The sequence below is a fragment of the Diorhabda carinulata genome, chromosome 9, assembly GCF_026250575.1.
Source record: "Diorhabda carinulata isolate Delta chromosome 9, icDioCari1.1, whole genome shotgun sequence".
NCBI lineage: Eukaryota > Metazoa > Arthropoda > Insecta > Coleoptera > Chrysomelidae > Diorhabda > Diorhabda carinulata.
In genome coordinates this window covers 10,335,418-10,358,770 of record NC_079468.1, presented here as the reverse complement: position 1 = coordinate 10,358,770, position 23,353 = coordinate 10,335,418, and the positions used below count along the sequence as shown (strand labels likewise).

General features: G+C 28.8%; 1 protein-coding gene and 1 long non-coding RNA gene across 2 annotated transcripts in view; one reads left to right on the top strand and one right to left on the bottom strand.

The window, feature by feature from the left end:
• The window catches only part of LOC130897816 (glutamate--cysteine ligase regulatory subunit), a 44,789-nt gene extending 24,002 nt beyond the window's left edge, over nucleotides 1-20,787 (bottom strand). Inside the window, exon 1 of the mRNA XM_057806732.1 lies at nucleotides 20,551-20,787. Coding sequence (XP_057662715.1) covers nucleotides 20,551-20,658 — 108 coding nt within the window. The 5' untranslated portion in view covers nucleotides 20,659-20,787. The remainder of the gene's footprint in view (nucleotides 1-20,550) is intronic.
• On the top strand, nucleotides 17,894-22,850 carry LOC130897817 (uncharacterized). The gene is made up of 3 exons (XR_009059795.1): nucleotides 17,894-18,089; nucleotides 19,837-19,997; nucleotides 20,737-22,850. It is a non-coding gene; the product is annotated as an uncharacterized LOC130897817 (long non-coding RNA).
• The last annotated feature ends 503 nt before the right edge of the window (nucleotides 22,851-23,353 follow it).

The window sequence follows — 23,353 nt, the reverse complement described above, 5'->3', positions numbered from 1 at the left end:
ATTTTTAGAAACACTATATATTGCCCAAAATTATCAATGCATTAATAAAAAAACTGATTTAAATAACCTTAGTATATATTATGCAGATTTTTTAGAATTTGGAAAAAGAAATTCTATAAAAATTCAAGGCCATTAACAACTAACTAAACTCACCTAATCTATAAATTTCAACTTCACCTATAACGACCTAACCTATGAAATTTATTATCATTTATATTCCTACCAATAAATATTCATTCATTAACATTCATAACGACATACGATTCAACCGAAAATCTCAATCAATTATTGTAAGTAGAAATTTTATCATTTTTATACATATTTCTTATTTGTATTTGACCATAATTTCAGTCCCAGACGATGAATACATAAGTATTCGATATCTCAGAAAATATATTAACTTTAGTCCACTTTGGTGTTTCATTGCCACGTTCCCAATAACATACCTCACGATTCGTACCAAGTAGTATTGAACATAACTTTTCCAATACTAAATTTAATGAGCAAAATTTAAAGTGAACTGAACACCATTTAATTTTTCACCAAAAGGGTACTCTTGATAAAACTCGTTTTCGGATTATTTTGATCTGAAAATTATGAAGTAATAAGCGATGCTGGTATAAAGTAATGACATATATATCAATTGAACAAAGAATCACATGATGAAAATTTGAAAAATGGCTCATAACATAAGATAGAATTCAATTAGTCTATCCTTTTTTCTCAAGAATCCATTAATCTTCTAAACGGTTGGGAGTCAGCTATGACATAATTAAAGTGACGTTGAATTCTATCTTTCAAATCTTAAGATGAATTTACTACATCTGTAGCATAAACTTTTTTTTTAAGATACGACCAAAATGTGTAATCCAAGGGATTATAATCGCATGACCGAGGAGGCCAATGAATCGGAGCTTCTGCATTTACACCAATTCATCGATTCGGAAAATGGTTACTCAACCAATTACGATACCTTCTATAAAAGTGCGGGGAGCTCCATTTTGCATAAAAATAGAGTACATTTTGATTGACAATGCAATACAATCAAATCAAATTGTTGTTTGTTTCATACCAAGGCTCCAATAGCTCAGTGCCCATATTTATGAAGCTTTAAAAAACAAGATCCTATACTGATTAGACTAGATCTTTGTGAAACGTTACAAGAAACAAAAGCACTCAGTCCCAATTTTTCTAAATGTATCTTTTTGGTGAAAATTTAATGGTATTAAGTTAACTTCAAATTTTGCTCAATAAATCTAATATTGGAAAAGTTATGTTCAATACTACTTGGTACGAACCGTGTAACTAGCGTCCTCTTTGAGAGTCAGACAAAACCAATTTAGTGGATGTATTAGCTTCAGTCACTGCGTAAATTTCCGTTTTTAAAAACAACTTCAAGAAAACCAAAGCCTTCACTGGAGCAGTCAGTAGGATTTTCCGGAAAAATACACGAATTTCATGAGTAATTTGTTCGTTTTTACGATTAATCGAGAAAATTCAAACTTTTGTGGTGTTAAACTGGGATTCGAAGGCATATCGAGTCAACTGTTAAAAAATTATTACAAAATTGTGAAAGTATTTTCAAGGAAGAAAAAAGAAAAAGCGGTTAATCCATGTCCTGGGGAAGAACAAAAATTGTCCAAACCTATGGGCAGTAGTAGTAAGAAAGAAGAAAATTAGGAAAATCGTAATTTTTGCGTATGAGTTAATTCTTTTAAACATTTTTATTCCTTCTTTCATATATGGTAGTATTTGTAATTTAACAATAATAATTCAAAGGAAATAAAAAATAATTTATAAAAATGTAAAAAATAATAAGATAAAAGAAGTTTCATTATATTATAACAGAGATTTTAATTCAAGTAATTTTTTCGAAGCTATAAACACAATAGAATTATAAATGGCTTAACCTAATTATAAACTTTCGAAATTGTATTTAGATTCCATTCTAGCATATGATGGTAATCCACAGACTCTTACTATATTTTAAAGTAATTGCGATAGCTTTATTAATACTTTTGCTAGTCAAATAATAATGCAATAAATATTTTTTTATTAAGAGCGATATTAAGCAAATTGACAGGTAGAGCACAATTACTAAGAAGCTCTAGAATTGAACTGACTACCTAGTAAAGCGATTTTAGTTTTAGTGATCAGAGAGACATAGATTGTTTGATACAAGACTTGATAGCTTTAAGGCCTTATTATAATAAGATACCATACACATTTGGCAAGCGTTGTCAACATTCGCGGAGTTCAATCATTTCAAAATTAAATTCTTTGAATATACCAGCTACACAAAGAACAATAAGATTTAAAAGTTATGATGATTTATCGTTAAAAACGTTTATTAGAAGTTTACCGTTTTCTATTTAAACAAATATTAGGCTAAGTAATCCGGACAGTTTGGAAAAAGCTATGAGCTTGGTTTTAGAGGAAGAAAATTTCCTTTACTTCGCACAACGTTCTAATAATGTAAATACCCAAAATAATATCAAACCATTTTCTAGATTCACTTCTGCAAGAAATAATTCATACTTTGCTCCAACAAACTCCAAAATAAATCCAAATTTCAATTAACGCACATTTCCTTCGCCACAGCGACTAAATTTCCATACAAATTTCTCACAGCCTCCAACGTTTTAAAACTCAGTACCACGTCCGACCCGTAGCTACACAACCAAATACGCCTACTTATAACTCCTTTAATAGAAACTCCAGTAATTACTTCGTACAACGACAACCTTATTTCCAAAGATTCAATAATAATTCTGTATTCCAACAAAGAAGTCCCCATCAATTCGTGAATCGTCCTCCTTCTCAAAATCAATATAAACCCGAACCGATGGACACTTCATCAGGAAATACTTTTATAAAATAAAAAATAATCCTGAATACACAGCCCATAATTATTTAACCAAGCGGTTAATCATCACTTGAAAATTCATTCGAACCAGAGCAACCTGACTATGTTCATCCTCAAGAAACTCAATATTCTTATTATGGTAATGAAATGACAATGTAAATTTTTGTCCGGCCCCGACTTACGAATGTCGGAAATAATACAAGTAAATGCATTAAAAACAAATCTTCCATGTACTCGTAATTCCTGAAATTAATGCTAGATTCTTAATAGATACCGGTAGCACGAGAAGCTTGATAAATTGATTATAAAAATTTTATTTTCAAGGAGAAATTTAATATACAAACGGCGTAAGTGTTTCTTTTCATGTCGAGTTGCTAATATTCCAGTTTTCAGTATTTTCAAATATGAAAATTTTGGTAGTGGTATCGAAATGCCCAAAGCTCTAGTCACTGTCCGTAATAATTATTCTATCACTGCTATAACAAACGTAAATGAAAAGCCGGTGAAAATCTTGATATAGAACCAATAGATTTAGCTCAGATTTACTGTGTAGAGAAAAGGGAACTGATGAAATAATGCCCGATCATTATGATAAAATGTTAAAAGAAAATTTGAAAGACTTGACCACTGCAAATCTAAATAAAAAGACGCTATCAAAAAATAACTCTTTGAATATGGAGATATCTTTTATTGTGAATGCATTCGTTTAACTTTTACGAATCACGTGAAACATAAAATCTCCTATATATACCAAATCGTATCGCTTTCCTTACGCTCATTATGAAAAAGTTAGGTCACAAATAGCTAAATTAACTAATAGCTAAAAGCTTTTAACCCCGTTACTGGAAAACGCTCTTGGAGAATGGTAATAGTAGTCGGGGAGCATCGATAAGGTACACGATGTTTGAGCTTGGAAACGGGGGGCCCGTAATTTGTACATCACCAAACGGTATTTCTGGCACTCTGTACAGGTCGGATATGAAAATTCCAGCCGGTTTTCCCGGGCGAAAAAATGGGCTAGAAAACCTCATATGGTACACGAATGAAAACTCTTTGATCGTGGGGTCCGAACCTGAAACCTCAAATAAGAACGCTGTAATAACGACAGAAGTTTTGGAGGTCGGAAAAGCCTCGCCAGAAGTGACTGAAAGTGCCGGAAAATTCGTCCAAAAAATCTGATATGGTACACAAGTGAAATCTTTTGGAACGTGAGGCCGGACTCTCAACTAGTAGCGGTGTAATAGCGCCAGAAGTTTTTCAGGTCGGGAAACCCTCGTCAGAAGCGACCGAAAAACCGTGGTATACGCGTCAAACTTTTTTACTTGACTTTTGCGGTCCTAACTAAGAGTGATGTAATAACGCCAGAAGTGTTACAGATCAGATAACCTCCGGCAAAAATAAGGAAAATCGACGTACTTGTGAAAATGAAAACTTTTCGCTTTCGGCTCAAATGAAAATTATTTTTGTTGGTTTTATTGAAACTATCTGTTTCCGCTGCCCCAAATTAAAAAAAATCATTGGGAAACGATGAAAACTCGCTGAGATACAATCTTTTTTTTTCGCGCGCATGACATCATGCCAATTACTCGGGTGAAAATTTTTAGGGTGGGTCGTACAGCGAAGGTCCTTATCTAAAAGTTTTCGCTCATAGACTTAATTTCTTTGCGAATCAATAACGGATTTTTTTCCTAATCACAACATTTTGAATTTGGTATCTAGGAAATTTTGTTTATTTATATATTGGTTATACAGCTCAAATCGAATCCTCTTATTATTATATTGCATGCAAAAATATCGTAATGAATTAAAAATTAAATGGGCGCGTAAAATGAGCGATTACGTCAACGCATTTTTGAGAAGGGGGCATCATCTTAAACCAAAGTTCTTCAAAGTTTCTTGGGGCACCATGAGCCAATAAACATTACTGAAGGAATTTTCGCAAAGATAAAACAAAATAAAACAGACATTTTATAAAAAAGTTCATGAAAATCGGTTAATAATTAGCACTGTAAATGAATTTACAAAAAAAATTAGAATCCCATTTTCATAGCGGCGCTAAACGGCCGAAAATGAGTAAGCGGCATGAAATCATGCGCGCGAAAAAAGAAAAGATTGTATTTCAGCGAGTTTTAATCGTTTCCTAATGATTTTTTTTAATTTTTTATGTAGCCCGCTCTGGAACTATAGATTTTTAGACGTTAGATGAGCAAACAGTAGACAATAGTACCCAATACCTCCCATCAGAGACATTCTAGATAAATTAGGTGAAGCAACTTATTTTTCTACAATATATCTTTGTTCAGGTTTTCATCAAATTCAGGTATGCGAAGAAGTCATAGAAAAAACCGCCTTTAGCACTGAGGAAGGGCACTATGAATTCCAAAGAATGCCTTTTGGTTTAAAAAATGCCCCTTCCACGTTTCAAAGAATAATGAATTCAGTTTTGCGAGGTTTACAAAACAAAATTTGTGTTGTGTGTCTATATACAGTACATCACTACAGGAACATATTGAACGATTGAAAAAGGTATTTAAATTACTCAAAGTAACAGGAAAGTACAATTAAAACTGTTTAATATTTAGGCTACGTTATCACTTGAGAAAATACCTCTGCGATAAAAAATTTTCCAATACCTCGAAATACGAAAGAAATCAAAAGCTTTTTAGACCTTGGTTATTATAGGCGATTCATTCAAGACTTTGCAAAAATTACTAAGCCACTTACTGAATATCACAAAAAGAGAATTAAAATCATACACAATGACGAATTTATCAATTGTTTTAACGTTTGTAAAGACATAATAACTAACGTCCCTGTACTCATTTATTCTGACTTTAACAAATCTTTTGTGTTTACGACTGATGCAAGTAATTTCTCTATTGGAGGTATATCATCGCAAGAAGTACCTCATGACAGAGCAGTTGCATCTGCACCGAGAACGCTCAACAAAAGTGAAACTAGGTACTCTACTATTGAAAAGGAACTTTTAGCTATAGGGCATGCAAACATTTCCGTTCTTATTTGTTTGGCCGCTCCTTCATTATTTACACAGACCACAAACCTTTAACTTCTCTTCAGTCTCAAGGAACCAATTCAAAATTAGTCAGATGGCGCCTAAGTCTCGAAGAGTATGACTACAAAATCATGTATAAAAAAGGTGAAATCAATACCAATGACTGTTTATCACGCTTATTATTGGAAAAATGTAAAATCTCTCATGTTAACAGAAACCGCTACTAAGCCATTTCAGATTGTACACATAGAAATATCAACTTTCTATGGAAAATTATATTTAACTCTCACAGATGCTTTTCCAAAATTCACACAAGCAATTTTTATCGAAGGCAAGGACGCTGTTATCATTAGTAAATCTTTAATTAAATATTTTACATCTTTCGGTGTAGACAAAGGAACCGAATTTAATAATAAAACAGTAAAAGATATACTGGCTCTCCATAAAATTAACGAACACTTCACGTCCGCAACTAACCCTAAGTCCAACTCAACAGCTGAACGTTTACATTCGAAAAATTACGCATACTTAAACAAATTTATCCAGATGATAAAAACAATTTAATGAACTATGCTATACTAGGCTATAGTAGTACTATCACAGCTCAACAAACTTTACACCATTTGAACTTACTTTCGGACATACCGATATACGAAGCCCTAACGAAATATTTGACTCACATTTGTTCTATAATGACTACGCTGAAAAGCACAAAAAAACTGAAACATGTATATATGAAAAGGTAAATAAAACTGACAAAAAAAAAGAAAATATATACAAAAGGTAATGAACAAGGTGACGATAACCCTGAATTTAAGTTAAACCAAATCGTTTATAAACAAAACCCTAGACGGCGAAATAAAGACGAAATTTTCGTAGGTCTCACGAAATAACCGCAAAAAAATTATTTAGAAATCGTGTCGAAATTATTAGACATTTAAATAAAAACTGTATTGGAGTAAATGGTGGGCATTTTGAGCATTTGCTTTGAAATTTTTTATTTTTGTTTACAAATTTGTTATTGTTACATATTTCAGAAATAATAAAATTTTTTTATGAAAAAATTAAAGTTTATTGAACTTCTTAGAAGCAAATAACTCGAGAACCGATTCAGTTACACGAATCAAAGAAGAGTAACTTTTTTTTGTAGAATTTAACGCTTTTTAATATTTTTTTATTATTTTAGTTGTAAATTTAGTCCAAAAAAAGTTTACTTTGATTTAATTAACACAAACAAGTGTAACTAGCGCCCTCTATTAGCAATGTCAAATTAGAGTGCAAATCATGATTCCTCATGCCAAACAAGAGGTATATCCTCTAGTAATTCGTGTAAATGTTCTAGAAGAAAATCTAAATAAATAAATTACCAATTTTCAAAGAGAAATTGTGAAAACAGAAAATTATTGCAAAAATCAAAATTTAAATTTAAACTTTGAACCGAATATCGATGACGGCATTTTTTCAAGAAAGGACATATTGCACAATTGAGAAATTCTACAATGTCAATTGAATTATTAGTACGATATTGTATTATGATACATTTAGTATATTTCATCTCGTTACGTTCAAAATATTAGTTTAGTTAGAACTTTTTACAAGTTATTGTTTTGATTTTATCAAATATATTAATACAGTACGAAAGCGAAACAAAATCAAAAATATTTTTCACAGGAAGAAAGGGGAAAATGGATAAATCACATAAATCAACTGAAAGTTGATTTATGTAGAAGTATTTAAGTAGAAAAAAATAGCCAGAACTTTTTTCGCCTCTTCAAGATATCATCAAAATATGAATGTTTCAAAAATACATTCATGACCGAGGTTCTGAAATCGCAAATTCATATTATTTCAGTCACCAAAGGAAAGTATATACAGGATGATTCATTAAGAATGTCCAATCTCTGAACTGTAGATTCTAGAGCTCAAAATATGATTCTGCTCAACTTGTCTTATGCAAATATTGCTAGTTTACGAGATATGGGGTGTTCAAAGTTTAAATTTAAATTTTGGTTTTCGCAATAATTTTTTATGTTTTCACAATTTATCTTTGAAAATTGGCAATTTATTTATTTAGATTTTCTTCTAGAACATTTACACGAATTACTAGAGGATATACCTCTCGTTTTAAGACAAAATATGTGTTTTTTGCACGACGGAGCACCACCACATTATTCTTTACAAGTTCGTCAATACTTAAACGAACAGTTTCCGCATCGATGGATTGGTCGTGGAAGTGAGTTTGCTTGGCCACCAAGAGGCACTGATTTAAATCCTTTGGATTTTTCAATTTGATCGCAAATGAAGGCATTAGTTTACAAAGAAAAAATTACTTCTCTTCCACAACTGCGACGGAAAATAGAAGAAGCCGCAGATGTAATTAAAAATAATAAACAAGGATTATTTGATATTAAGAGATATTTACGAAAGTGGATCATAAAGTGTATTGGAGTAAATGGTGGGCATTTTGAGCATTTGCTTTGAAGTTTTTTATTTTTGTTTACAAATTTGTTATTGTTACATATTTCAGAAATAATAGAATTTTTTTATGAAAAAATTAAAGTTTATTGAACTTCTTAGAAGCAAATAACTCGAAAACCGATTGAGTTAGATGAATCAAAGAAGAGTAACTTTTTTTTGTAGAATTTAACGGTTTTTCATATTTTTTTATTATTTTAGTTGTAAGTTTAGCCTAAAAAATGTTTACTTTGATTTAATTAACACAAACAAGTGTAACTAGCGCCCTCCATTAGCAATGTCAAATTAGAGTGCAAATTATAATTCTTCATGCCAAAAAACGTAAAATTGCCAATTTCCAAAGAGAAATTGTGAGAACATAAAAAATTATTGCAAAAATCAAAATTTAAATTTAAACTTTGAACACCCCGTATCTCGGAAGCTAGCAATATTTGCGTAATGCATGTTGAACAGAATCATCATATTTTGAGGTCTAGAATCTACAGTTCAGAGGTTGAACATTCTTAATGAATCACCCTGTATATCATGCACACAAACCGCAATTTGTACACACATTACTACCAAGGGATTACGATATTCGTTTTCAATTCTGCGCTCTGATCCAAGGAAAGTGGGATAAAGACCCGTTTTTACAGGAACTATAATATTTTCCGATGAGGCAACATTTTCTTCCAAAGGAAGCGTCTCATCACAAAATTGTCGATGGTGGTCTACCAGTAATTGTAATAAAAACTCGGAACCAATATTCTTTTAAAACGAAAGTATGGTGAGGTCTGTACAAAAATAAATTAGCTGGACCTTTTTTTTTTCGACATTCCTTAAATGCCGCACAAAACTTACAATTATTAGAGAATCAAGTAAGTGATCTTTTGTACGACCTTCCGTTACAAGAACGTATGACAATTTGGTTCCAATAAGACGGTGCTTCCATTCATCGTACATTAAACGTTAGAGTACTCCTCGAAAATATGTTTAATAAGAAGGTATTCAGATATTTTTTGACCTCCTGGGTCTGCTGATTTCATTCCCCTTGACTTTTTAATGGGGTTACTTAAAACAGCAGGTTTATCAGCGAGGACTATTTGATTATGTAGACCATTTGGAGAGGATTATTTCTGAAGAATGCCAAAAAATTACTCCAAAATTATACGGAAAGTAATACAAGAATATGACAAAACAATAATTAAATGTTTGGTATATGTGAAAGCTATAAGACATTGAATTAAAATTTAAATATGTTTGTTTCTGTTTAATAAATTTTCTTTGTATGGATTTTTCAATTTCTCAATAATAAAGAGAAAGGTTATCATATTTTTAACAGGCTAAATTGTATCCAGCCTAAGAAATTAATACGGAATGGATGACTTTATAACATTTTTCTAAATTGTAAAAAATAAAGATATTTTACTCTTGCACAAAATTCAAATTTTTTGACAAACCTCGTATACTGCTTTAAAAAATTGATATCTGATGGTTTCATCTCAACTTTTGAACCATGCAGAACTTTTTATCAAGAATAACATTTTTAATAAAACCTCTAATAAAAAAGTTTTGCATATGGCTCCATTATATTCACACTGACAATTGGTATATTATATTTATCAACAGATCACCTACATCATGAATATCAAAATAAGAATAAAAACAAAAAAAATTGTTTTAATAAGAAAAAAGAATTTTTCCTTAGTTCTTACATCTCAAATATGTAGCAGTAATCCAATAAATTATTTGTAGTTTTATTAGAATTCACAAAAAAGAGCTATAAATTTTACTTACGAAAGTGGACCATTTCTAAAAAAATCTCTTTCGTGTATTAGATTCCGTTCAAAGAATTTTTGAATCTTTATAATGGAATTTATGTTTTTTTGATATTTAATGGTTCGTCACAATTAGTAAAAGGCACTAGATATATAATATTACTTCTTTTGTTTTTTGGTGTTTTAGATTTAAATTTAGTGAAATATTAAAGAAGAAGAAGATGGCGGCGCGTAAGGAGCCTCCTGATAAGGCTGGTGAAAAAACTATTAAGTGTCATCCCAAAGGGTTACAACGTTAATTTGTTTATTGTGTGATAATAATTAACACCTTAGTGGTTTCAAAGCATTAAACAAAAGTATAAAGTATAAAAAGAGAATTGTGCTTGTTAAGACAACTTAATGCGGAACTCATGGATAAAAATCAAACATTAAAGGATGTTTTAAAAGAAAAAAGTAATGGACAACCTCAAAAAACCTTCGCTGGAGTTTCTAGTAAATTCCCTAAACATCAACCTCAGAAAAGACCTAAAATAATTATTAAAAAAAGGAATGTAGAAGATAGTAGTGATATCAAGAATACCGTGAGTCATTACCTTATAAAAAATAAATCTATCAAAACTAAACGCATGCACATAACTAAAGAAAAGGATGAAGAGAGTGTTGAGAAAGGTAAAAAAATTCTTCCAAATAAATTAAACAAAAATTATACTATTGAGAAAGAAAAATTAATGAAACCCAAATTAAAAATTATTGGAGTTGAAAAAAAATTAAATTTTGATATGGAAAAGTTGGAATCAGATATAAATGAGAGAAATTTTAATAATTTTACTGAAAAGTGCAGTGCCGTGCATATGTATACTAATAATGGCAAAGCGCTATTGTGGAAGTGTCATCTGATATGTATAAAACTAAAGATAATGGTGATAGAATTTTTATTGGTTATCAAAACTGTAAAGTATATGATGTTATTAAGGCTGGGCCGTGCTTTAATTGTGGAAGGTTTGGGCATAATGGTAAAAAGTGTAGTAATATCTCGGTATGTCTAAAATGCGTTGGTAGCATAAAACAATAGAGTGCACAAATAATATAAATAAGTGTGCAACTTGTATTTATCACAATGAGCACTTTAATACGAATTTTGAAACATCGCATGTAACGACAGACAGCGCTATGTGTCAAGTTTTGAGGAATAAAATTAAAAGATATATAGAATCAACTAATTATCCCATGATGCCTTCAGTACCAAGGTACATCGGGAAGGTAGATAATTTTCATCCTTTAGTAACAAGAAGCATGTCAGGTCTATGGATCGTTCTATATCTATAAGCAGTGAACTCAATACATCAGTAACTACAAGCAGTTCAAGAAATAGTGATGCATAATCTTCTGAACAAAGAAATGGATAATTTTCAGGAAGAAGATTATGAAGTATTAAAAAAAAGAATTTATTTTTAGGGATCTGTTAACTTTTAATACAAATTTAAATTCCACTGATATTCTTATATTATATGTTAATATGAGTTTAAATTATAATTTTGATAAACTGCAAATCTTTATAAAAAGATTAAAAAATAAACCAAAAATTATAGTATGTTCTGAAACGTGGAATTTAGATTATTATCAATATTACAATTTACCTGGTTATAAAATTTTTTAGAATAATAGTAAAATAAATCAAGCAGATGGTGTTGTCCTGTATATTAATGAGAATTTAAATGAAACTACAATAACCATGGGTGGCTGAATATTCTTCATTCAAAAATTTCTTTATGCAATAATATAAATATTGAAGTTATATTATACAGATCTCATGACCTGCCTAAAACTGAATTTGTTCATGACTTAAAAGCTTTTTTGTATGATTGTCAAAATATTAAAAATCACTTAATCATAGGAGACTTCAATATTGACTTATTACAATTAAATATGTTAAGCCAAGAACATTTAAGTAATCTTTTGGAAAGAGGTTTTTTTCTTGTTTTCAGGATATAACAAGGCCTTCAAATAGTGGAAAAGGATGCTCTTGTATAGATAATATTTTTATCAAAACTAATGTTCTTGTTTTTAAGCCCATTAGGATAAATATTGTATTTCCTGATCATTACCCCTTATTTTTGCCTATTGAAGAATTACCTTATAAAGAATCTGATAATATTAGCTATAATATTAATTACAAAAAATTGAAAAATGAAGCTAGTAAAAGTAATTGGAATAAACTTTTACTGTATGATCCGAATATTACAATTGATTTATTAATTAATGAAATTAAAAGTTGCATTTTCAACTCCAGATTCAAAAGAGCACATAAAAACAAAATAAATAATCCAAGCAAACGTTGGATAACTAAAGGTATTATGGCATCATGTTCTACAAAAAAAAACTTTATAAAATTCGGAGATTAGATCCTAGCAATGAAAATTTGAAATTAGAATATAAAAAATTTGTTAAAATATTAGATAAAGTTATAGCAGATGCAAAAAAGAAATAAGATGCCAATTTAATACAAAATAATTGTAATAATTATAAAAAATTATGGGAGTATTATTAATCTAAAAATGGGTAAGAATTATAAGAAAAATAAAAAAATTGACTATATTGTATCTGATACTGAAACTAAAATTGATAATTTAAATGATGTGGCAAAATATTTTAATAGCTATTTTTGTGACTTTGGTGAAAAATTAAGTAACAAGATAAGAAATGCATATAATCATGAAGTCATAATGCCAAAATTGAATCATAATTCATAATAGTATTTTTATACATCCAACCAATAAGTATGAAGTTAAAACTGTAATAGATAAACTAAAAGACAAAGCAGGAGGAATTGATGGTATATATTCTAGAATATTAAAAACAATTTCTGGATATATTGCTGATCCCCTAGCATACATTTTCAATCAATGTATTGAATTATCCATTTGGCCAGTTTCTTTAAAGAAAGCTGAAATTGTTCCAATATTTAAATTCAAAGATAAAAGTAAATTAGAAAATTATAGACCTATATCATTAATTTCAAATGTTGCAATGATACTTAAAAAAATTGTGCTTGATAGATTATTTAATTTTCTAAAAAAACATAATAAGTTAACAAAGGAGATAAAGGGAAGTTACAACAATAACGTATTATGTCCTTTATAACTTATACTAATATATTTATTGAAATAATTCGATAGCTTTTGGGAAAGTCCTTGTATATATGGTAAGGAAAAATGTTTTAAGTTTCGTTTCCGTTTTGTTTTTCAATTGATTGTAGTATCTGTTTATTCTTTTCTTGGATATGTTATTTATCATTTTTTTCGGATAATTATTTTCTTTTAATGCAGTTTCTGCTTTTTTAACAACTAAGCATCTAAAACTCAGGATCTGATAGTTGGATACATCTATCTGCCAAATTTATTATCACTGATCTTTTATGTGACATGAATTGAAGTTCAAATATCTTGAGGACCAAGTTGGTTTCCTATACCATTCTGTTCTTATGATATCGTTAATTTTATATAATGTGTCATCAATAAAATTGATTTTATTATTTTGTTCGATTTCAATTGTGAATTGAAGTTTTTTATGATAATGATTGAATATTTTATTTATATTTTGAATTTATTCTTTGATACGGCAGTAATGCAAGCATCGACATATCAGAAAAAGAATGGGATATTTATATTAAGTTTGTTTAGGACAGTTTTCTAGAGATCTTCCATTACTAATTGTAATTATGCTATAACACTTGAAATGGAAGCTCCCATAGCACAACAATCAATTTGTTTGTATATTTCATTTTCATAATTGATGTATATTTTGTGAGTTCTATAGCTTTAATAAATTTAATAAATTCGTTTTGAGGTATTTCTTTATATTCTTTAATTTTGTCCGATTTTTTATTAATATATTTTTCACAATGGTAATAGGAATATTTGTATATAAAGAAACCACATCTAACGAAATAAATACATATTCATTAGGAATTTTGATAGTTTCAATTTTTTCTTTGAAATCCCATGTGTTTTTTATATATTTCTATTTTGGTATAAAATTTTTTTCAAATAATTAGATAATAGGGTAAGAGGAGTTTGAATACTTGAAACAATCGATCTAAGGGGGAATGTCAGGCTTGTGCAGCTTTGGTAAACCATATATTTTAGTGGTTAAGGTATTGTGAATTTTCAATTATTTGTATCTGATGGCTAAATAAAAAGCTGTTCTTCCCATGATCGAATTAGATCATTATTTTTTTTTTTGATAAGAATTCATAGGGTCTTGTTTAATTTTCTTGTAAGTTGTAACATCATTTAATAATTTCATAATTTTATTATTATAATCTTCTGGTTTCATAATAACAGTTTTATTGAATTTATCTGCTTTCAAAATTTTGAGATTTGGTTTTAGTTATATATTGAGGTTTGATATTGCTCTGTTGAAGTTTGTTTTTCAATTTATTTTGAAAATTATTGATAATATTACAAGTGTTAGATATTATTTTGTTTTGAATTTCTTTATTTATATGATTGGTGTTGCATTTAATATTACATAAGATATTTGTCACGGGTAATTCTTTGTCACTAGAAATATTTTGTGCATAATTGGGACCTAAAGATAAAACTTTTTTTACTCCATCTGACAGATCACCTACATCATGAATATCAAAATAAGAATAAAATCAAAAAAGAAATTTGTTTTAATAAGAAAAGTGAGTTTTTCCTTATTTCTTACATCTCAAAAATGTAGCAGTAATCAATTAAATTATTTTTAGGTTTATTAGAAGTTACAAAATAGAACTGTAAACTTTACTTAAATTATTCAGATCTTTCTTTTAGAAAATTATCGAAAAAACTAATTTTAAAACAGAAGAAACTTAAAATCAAGAACATTTAGAAGAATAAATGTATATAAAAGGTCTAAGAAATAAGAGATTAAAGAAATTTATATCGGCATGGATGAAACCAAACAGAATCTGAAAAATTACGAAAATATCCTCCACAAAATTGCAGAATAGAAAAAGCGAAGAATTTTTCTACTCAGATGAAAAAAAGATAAGTTGATACCTACATTTCTTAATTTAAAATTATCCTATATAAAATTTACAAATCACGTTTTATCTAGGTTTATTTTCCAAATCATACAACTATCTAATACCGATTCAACTACTCTGATAAAAAATTAAAAAATGATTTAAAAAACATCACAGTTAAAATAAATGAAGTAATTCCTATTAATATTTCACAAAAATTTGGAGAAAAATGTCGAGAAAGAACTGAATCACTTTTTAACAAATGCAAAGAGAAAAATATTGAGGAAATTGATAACCTAATATCAAAATAACAACCTATTGCTAAAAATACAAATGAAATAAAATCAAAATGTATCGAAAATTCAACTGATACTGTCCAGATGAAGTGAAAGAAGTTTTATCTATAGGTCCAAATTTTGCACAAAATATTTCTAGTTACAAATAATTACCTGTGAAAAATATCTTAAGTAATATTGAATGCAACACCGATTATCTACATAACGGAAATCAAAATAAAATAAGATTTGATACTTGTAATATTATCAATAATTTTCAAAATAAATTGAAAAACAAACTTCAACAGAGCAGTATCAAACCTCAATATATGAAGAAAACCAAATCAAAAGAGAAATCTCAAAATTTTGAAAGCAGATAAATCTAATTAACTGTTATCATGAAATCAGAACATTGTATTAATAAAATAATGAAATTTTTAAACGATAAGACAACTTACAAAAAAATAAACAAGACCCTACGAATACTTATTAAAAACAAAATAATGATCTAATTCGATCACGGGAAGAACAAAGCATGACATTCCCCTTCGACCCATTGTTTCAAGTATTCAAACTCCTCTTACCCTATTATCTAATTATTTGAAAAAAATTTTATACCAAAATAGAAATATATAAAAAACACATGGGATTTCAAAGAAAAAATTGAAACTATCAAAATTCCTAATGAATATGTATTTATTTCGTTAGATGTGGTTTCTTTATATACAAATATTCCTATTACCATTGTGAAAAATATATTAATAAAAAATCGGACAAAATTAAAGAATATAAAGAAATACCTCAAAACGAATTTATTAAATTTATTAAAGCTATAGAACTCACAAAATATACATCAATTATGAAAATGAAATATACAAACAAATTGATTGTTGTGCTATGGGAGCTTCCATTTTAAGTGTTATAGCATAATTACAATTAGTAATGGAAGATCTCTAGAAAACTGTCCTAAACAAACTTAATATAAATATCCCATTCTTTTTCTGATATGTCGATGCTTGCATTACTGCCGTATCAAAGAATAAATTCAAAATATAAATAAAATATTCAATCATTATCATAAAAAACTTCAATTCACAATTGAAATCGAACAAAATAATAAAATCAATTTTATTGATGACACATTATATAAAATTAACGATATCATAAGAACAGAATGGTATAGGAAACCAACTTGGTCCTCAAGATATTTGAACTTCAATTCATGTCACATAAAAGATCAGTGATAATAAATTTGGCAGATAGATGTATCCAACTATCAGATCCTGAGTTTTAGATGCTTAGTTGTTAAAAAAGCAGAAACTGCATTGAAAGAAAATAATTATCCGAAAAAAATGATAAATAACATATCCAAGAAAAGAATAAACAGATACTACAATCAATTGAAAAACAAAACGGAAACGAAACTTAAAACATTTTTCCTTACCATATATACAAGGACTTTCCCAAAAGCTATCGAATTATTTCACTAAATTTAAATCTAAACCACCAAAAAACAAAAGTAATATTATATATCAAGCGCCTTGTACTAATTGTGACGCTTTCTATATAGGACAGACAACTCAGTATTTAGACAATAGTCTAAAAGGTCATCAATACAATAAAAATAAATAAAACTGCATCAACGAACCATGAAATATCAAAAAACATAAATTCAATTATAAAAATTCAAATATTCTTGGGACGGAATCTAATACACGAAAAAGAGAATTTTTAGAAATGGTTGACATTCATAAAGATGAAAAAGCTATAAATGATGAAAAAGAACTGAATCATCTGGGACTGAAATTATGGTCAAGTGCAATATAAGAAATATGTATAAATGTATAACAATAATAAAATTTACTTACAATAATTAAGGTTTGTTGTGGCTTTAGATTGTATTAATACTTGTAAAAACTTGAAATTCAAAATTCATAATGACGTATGAAAGAAATGTTGATTCTGATTACTATAATTAATTTTTATCTAACCTATAAAAATTCAATGTCATTCATAATCTAACCAATTAAAATATAATAAAGATTCCTATAGTAACCAGAATCAATATTTCAATTAATCAATATTTTTATCATACGTCATTTTGAATATTGAATTTTAAATCCCATGAATTTCAATTTTTCACAAGAATTAATACAATTTAAATATACCGCAAATCTTAATCAATTTTTGTAAAAAAAATTTTTATTGTTATACATTTATCCATATTTCTTATATTGTACTTGACCATAATTTCAGTCCCAGATTATGAATACATAAGTATTCGAAAGCTCTGAATATATATTAAAGTTAGTCCACATTGGTGTTGTCGATAATAAAAGATCGTAATTTTTTTGTTTGGGATGAATGCATGTTTCCATTATTCCAATTATTCAAATATCCAATTATTTAAAAAAAAAAAGAAAAAGCAATTTTTCATCAAACTTCCACACCTTTATATTAAATTCTGATTACCCCCGTATAAGAGTTGAAAATCTCAACTCAAAATAAGCTGACAACAAAGGAACTAGTAAGATCAGTTTTTATGAAATTCGTCAAAAGAAAAAAATTTTTTCATTCCAAAACCAAATTTTAGAATTGCTACAAAGATAATGTGGTTCACGTGAAAATTTAAATTGTGTGTTCCTTTGAAAATTCGCGATATATGTGTTTGTCTTATAATCTTAATATACAAGTAAGTTTTCAACAATTTAGAGTATTACTATTTTATGAACAGGTTTCTTTTGATATTTATTACAGCCTTGAAAATTAATGTAAATTCGTTCAAAAGCTTGTTATAGTATAAAAAATTCCCTAAATTAATAAAATTTTCTTATAACTACTACCACCATGATTGAAATTTTTTTTGTATTGCAGAAAATTGATTTTCTGATTTTGTTTTTTATATTGGTATATATACAAGGATATATTGAAAAATTCTTAGCCTACTATAAAACCAAACAAAATTTCAATGTCAAAATATTTTATTACTCAACATATTCTCCTCTTATATTTGGATACATTTAGTACAGCGAACATGCAACGTCTCTAGACCTTTCAAAAAAAATGTTTCATCTTGCTCTGCAAACCAGACCTCCACAGCTTTTATTACCTCCTCGTTGGAAGAAAATTTACGACCTTTTAAACTTTTTTTCAGTTGAGGAAAGCTATGATAGTCGGACTGAGCCAAATCTGGTGAATAAGTAGGTGTTTTAGTAATTCAAAAACTAAATCACAAATTTTTTGCATGGAAACATGAGATTTGTGTGCAGTTGCATTGTCTGCAAAAACAAAACACCTTTGGATAGCTTTCTGCATCTTTTCTCTTTAATTTTTTCCCGTAGAGTGGTCAGTAATTTCAAATAGTAATCTCCAATTATTGTTCAACCCTTATCTAAAAAATCAATTATGATTACTCCATGGCAATCCGAAAAAACTGAAGCAAGAACTTTTCCAGCAGATTTTTGGACACGAAACTTCTTAGGTCTTGGAGAACCAGAGTGTCGTCATTCCATCGATTGTTGCTTTGTTTGTGGATCGTAGAAATGTACCCAAGTCTCATCCATAGTAACAATTCGGTTTAAGAAGATTACATCATTTTCAAATCAAGCACAGATCAAACGTGATGCTCTACCTTTGCACGCTTTTGGTCAACATTCAAACATTCAAATTCAAACAATATTCAGTGCTTCAGATATCCGCTTTAGCCCAATTCGACGGTCTGATAATATCATGTCATGAACTACATAGATATTTTCGGGTTCTAACACAGCAACTGGCTTTTCCGATCAGTCATCATCTTCAATGGAAAATTTACCTCTTTTGAAGCTTGCAGTTCAATTTTTCACGGTCGTATGCGAAGGACGTTGATCACCAAGGGTATTAAGCATATCTTCGCCTATCTCTTAGCCCTTTTATATACAGGTACTTGACGATGGCTTGATACTCCGAATTTTTGGTGGACATCTTTTTTCTTTTAATTTATTGCGTAACTCTGGTTTATTTTTTTGACGTCAAACTTTAGACTGACACTTCTAATAAGTTATTATTCTTTGCTATGGTAACGCTATATTTTGTTTATGCATGGAACTGTTCTAGGCTAACTAGATATCAATACATCCTCATATATATATATATATACATATATATAATATTTCTTCAATTTCTTAGACCTTCTGATATATTAATGCATCAAACTATTTTGATAAAGACTTAAAGAAAACTCGAAATATCAAAATTTTCAAACAGAAGAGACCTAAAATCAAGAACATTTAAATGCATTATATATATATATATATATATATATATATATATATATATATATATATATATATACTAGATTTCTTCAAGCAATTGAGTATAATTTATTTTACAATTATAAGTACATTAGTACATTATTGTACACTATCAACCAAAAAGAGGTGATTTGTTGTGTGTTGTAGGTAGATTGAAACCACAGAATCGAAGGATCACTTCTTATCAATGAAGGAACACCACCCTACTCCAACCCTTCTCACCATAATGGCTTCAAAGTGAGATCCTAATCTATGAAAATTTTCAAACCCAATGCAGATTAACACACGAACCATGTACTTTGATAATTGTAGGTATTTCTGCTCCTACTTACAGCTTAGTGTCTATGTATTTCTGAATTATCTTCAAATTTGTTTTGCTAATAAGCTTACCCCTCTCAAAAAATTTGGCTTTATAATTTGGCTGTCAGATCTAATCAATTATCATGCAAATGACACATGCCTAGCTATTAAAAATGCAAAACACTTATGAAATTATCAAAATATTTCAGTGCTATAGAATCTAAAACAGCAAAAAAAATTTAGAATATATCCAATATTTAGACAATAAATTGAGAAATATACACTAAGATTAAAAAATAAATCCTCATTAACAAACTATAAAGCAGCAAAAAAGGAACATTCATTAAAAAACAAGTAGAAAACTCTAAAACAGTCAAATACAAGAAATGGATCATTTGTAGAAATGATCAAATACACAAAAATATCTGTCAATGATAAAAAAGATCTGACCAATTTGAGTAGAATAAATTGTAATTTATAATTAATGAGTACAAGTTAATTTCATTGTCAGGTTCAAGTTTGATATTGGAAAAAAATTCTGGAATATTCATATTTACTTACCTCTTCTGACGTGTTCTGATTGGGTTTTTTCATAATATCATTAATGTACAATATATTTCCAGTGTCAACAATAACATTGTGAATACTTTCTAAATTAATATTAGGCATAATTTCTTAACTGCAAATCTACAATGATTTCGAATTTGATACTCTTTATCAATAGAGTAACAGACCGACACTTTTCAGATTCTTATCTCACCTCACAAAACATACACAAGGATGTGTTCTGTGTCTCACCTATAGAAAACTGACTAACAAGAGTCCATAGATTGAAAATAAAACTGTAGTATTAATAGACAAATACTAATGCTCGGTCGATTCATGTGAAAAATAGCCATTGGTCGCATTCACCGAACGAAACCGTTGTGCAACTGTGTACAACACTAGCGGAATCGTCCGGTGACATATACGCTACGCACTCAACACGTTCTGAAGCGGACGCCATATTTCGGAGAGCATTTAATTTGTGTTAGGTAGCAGTAGCGGAAGTGAAATTTGTTGAATCGACTGTGTTCTGTGATCAAACATCAAATTGTAACCTTTCTTAGGAGTATGGAGTGTAGAAGCATTGTATAAATAATAGGATAGTAGAACAGTGACAATTTTAAAACCATTTGAGGCAGTTTTGCATGCCATCTAGTTACTTTTACGCTTGATCTTCATAAAAATGACCCGTAGCTTAGTGCCAACTGAAATAAATAGCACTATTTTCAACAACTAAATTTTTTGGAAAGATCCCAACTAAATGTGAAATTTTCTTTATCTTCGAAATTCGAACCGAAAGTACATTGTTGCCGATTTTACTTTTTATTACGAAAGTGACACTAATTACCTATTCGATAGGAATCTTTACAATAGATAGATATGGCGTATTTTGAAATATCATGTTTCTAATAATGTTATAGCATGTATTCATCTCGAACCGAAAATAAACTTAATCTCAATACTAATTATTTGTCACCAATTTCAATGTATAAAAAAAAGATTTTTGTAATGAGTTCGTGTAGCACTGGCAAATGAAACAAATAATTTTTCATTAATCTATTAATCACTTAAATTTGTATGTGATGAATGTATTTTTGAAACATTCATATTTTGATGATATCTTGAAGAGGTGAAAAAATAAGTCCTGGCTATTTTGTTTGTTTTTTTTTTAACTTTCAGTTGATTTATATGATTTATCCATTTTCCCCTTTCTTCCTGGGAAAATATTTTTGATTTTGTTCCGTTTTCGTACTGTATTAATATATTTGGTAAAATCAAAAACAACAACTTGTAAAAAGTTCTAACTATACTAATATTTTAAACGTAACGAGATGAAATATACTAAATGTATCATAATACAATATAGTACTAATAATTCAATTAATAACTTTGTAGAATTCTTCAATTGTGCAATATGTCCTTTCTTCAAGAAATGCCGTCGACAATATTCGGAACTTACTAAATCTATTTGTTGCTTATAATTCTAAAGATACCTAGATGATAATTTTTTAGCATGAAGGTTCTAACAGGTCAGAGGTCGGTTGGGCAATAAACATCTTATGGCATTACCTAATGCTTGGACTTTCAGTTAAATTGTAAACAGATGGATTTCAATATAAATAGAATAGGATGAGTTAAAATTTTATATTTTCAATATAATGTGAAGTTATGAAGTACATTATGAATAAATTGAAATAAATGAATGTAAATAAAAAAAATGTTAGATTTTGGCATAAACGTCAAGAATCACGGATTTTTGATCTGAGGTAATTGCATCCTTCATATTAGATAACTAAATAAAACACTCTAAGTTTTAGTAAATAAATTTATTAGAAAATATCGAACAGAAATATTGAATGGAGCAACAATAATAACTACATTTTTTATGAAATTGTTGATATAAAATTATAATTATAGAGTGAGCGTTTGAAAAAATTATCAGAAACTACAAGTAGGTCGGTCCTGTATATATTCCTTGTGCATTTTACAGCTACAACAGTTAGTGGGAAATTCGAATGGCCAACAAATTGAGTAAATTTATTGTAATTTTAAAACTTTTTCAAATTCTCAAAATGTTTGTTAAAAAGTATGATAGTGTTGCTTCGGAATATTATTCACATTCTAATATTTTTGTTTTCTGGAAATTATTTTTTTTATAACCAGTACCCGACCCATTTGGACTATGTGTTATCAGGAAAATATATACAAAGTAGCTCTTTGTTGTTATTACGTGAAAATCAAACTATTCTTGTCTTGATGATATATTTATATTATATATTTTACATCGTAGCTCATACAATACATTCTACTACATACACGTGCATTTTTCTTCAACTTAACCTCTTACAATCTTCTTCTTCTTTTTCTTAAGTATAAGGGAAGCATTACATTTAAGTATCACAACACCCTCTCTTAATGCTGACCTTATTCTTAAACATTTATAAATATGTATTAAATGGTTGGAAATCGGCAAACTATCAGAAATGAATACTAAATCAATACCCTCTCTTTTCTAAAAGATTATACAAATAAAAATTTTATCCCACATTTACCAACAAAATAATCATCCTAAGTCTACATACAAAACTTTGCAATTCCTATCTTAATTAACCAATCCTAATCTTAATTTATTCAAACAAAATTGGTCCTTGTTTTGGGCCTTTGTTAAAATATCTGCCAATTGGTTTTTGCTATTAATATACTCCAATGTCATATGCCTTTTATTAACAACATCACATACAAAATTGTATTTGAGATCTATATGTTTCAATCGCTTGTTGTTCTCAGGATTTTTTATTAATGATATACAACCCAAGTT